The sequence below is a fragment of the Orycteropus afer genome, unplaced genomic scaffold (genome assembly GCF_000298275.1).
Source record: "Orycteropus afer afer isolate SDZICR_OR568_19922 unplaced genomic scaffold, OryAfe1.0 scaffold00030, whole genome shotgun sequence".
NCBI classification, from domain to species: domain Eukaryota; kingdom Metazoa; phylum Chordata; class Mammalia; order Tubulidentata; family Orycteropodidae; genus Orycteropus; species Orycteropus afer.
In genome coordinates this window covers 5,452,082-5,453,221 of record NW_006921617.1, presented here as the reverse complement: position 1 = coordinate 5,453,221, position 1,140 = coordinate 5,452,082, and the positions used below count along the sequence as shown (strand labels likewise).

General features: G+C 41.2%; 1 protein-coding gene across 1 annotated transcript in view; it reads right to left on the bottom strand.

Moving 5' to 3' along the window:
- Positions 1–1,140, bottom strand: part of SS18 (SS18 subunit of BAF chromatin remodeling complex) — a 137,458-nt gene that overhangs the window by 22,670 nt on the left and 113,648 nt on the right. The window contains exon 10 of the mRNA XM_007935570.2: positions 851–984. Within this exon, the coding sequence (XP_007933761.1) occupies positions 851–984 (134 nt within the window). The remainder of the gene's footprint in view (positions 1–850; positions 985–1,140) is intronic.

The window sequence follows — 1,140 nt, the reverse complement described above, 5'->3', positions numbered from 1 at the left end:
ACGGTGGCTGCAATGATGGGCTCAAGCATAGCACGGATTGTGGGGTTGGCACGGGATCGGGCAGTGTTTTCGTTTTGCTGTGCATGGGGTTGCTGTGAGTCAGAAACGACTCGACAGCACTTAACAACAACAGCAACATTAAAAGTATATATGAGAGAATTCATCAAATAAGGACCGTGGGATGGATTATAAATCAGAGAAGTTTAATGATGAAAGGAAGGCACTTAAATGAGCACTAAGGTTCAAGTAGTCGTCTTACCATGAGATACATTTCTACGCATTTGAAGGTAAAAGAACAGATAAAAAGGGAGAAAGAAAGGTTAATAATACTTGAGATAATGGTTATGTGTATGGAAGGAAGAAACAGACACAGGTATAAAGTGTGAATTTAAAGAGATGGGATATCATGGATGTTACAGAAATGTGGTAGATACCTGGAAATGAAGATGAGAGCTAAGAAGAGCACACAGGATGGACTCCACATCTCAAGAGCTCAAGGCACAGTCTTCAGCAAAAAAACATGAAGGAGAGCTGAGAAATTAGGGGCGTTAGAAAAGGGAATGATGTTTAGAATAGTTAAGGGAAATATTCCTAGGAGTAAAGACAAAATAGAGAAGAGGGAGAGAGTGAATTGAATGCTCGTGCCTAGATATAATGAAATTACACATTAGAGTAACTGTGACTGACTATGGTAACATCCTATGAAAGACACTGTAAATTAATATACTTTTTTGCTTAATTCATATACAATGAACAGAAGGGAAAAATGACCCATCCAGTGAAAAAATACTTAACGTCATCAAGAGTAAATAAGAAATAAGGCAATCTCACAACTAGCCAAATAACTTACCTGGTCATATCCATAAGGCCTCTGTTGGGGTGGCTGTGGTGGTCCAGGCTGAGATGGTCTATATCCACCATACTGCTGACCTTGTCCCTGTGAGTAGTTGGGATACTGAGGACCTGGACCACCCTGTGAAGGACCTGCAAAATAACCAACACAAACAAAAGTCCAGATAAAAACGTAACAAGTCCCTAGGAGTTCTGGTAGCATAGTGCCTAAGGCACTTGACTGCTAACCAGAAGGCTGGCGGTTCAAACCCACCAGCCACTCCTCGGAAGGAAGGTTGGGCAATCCTA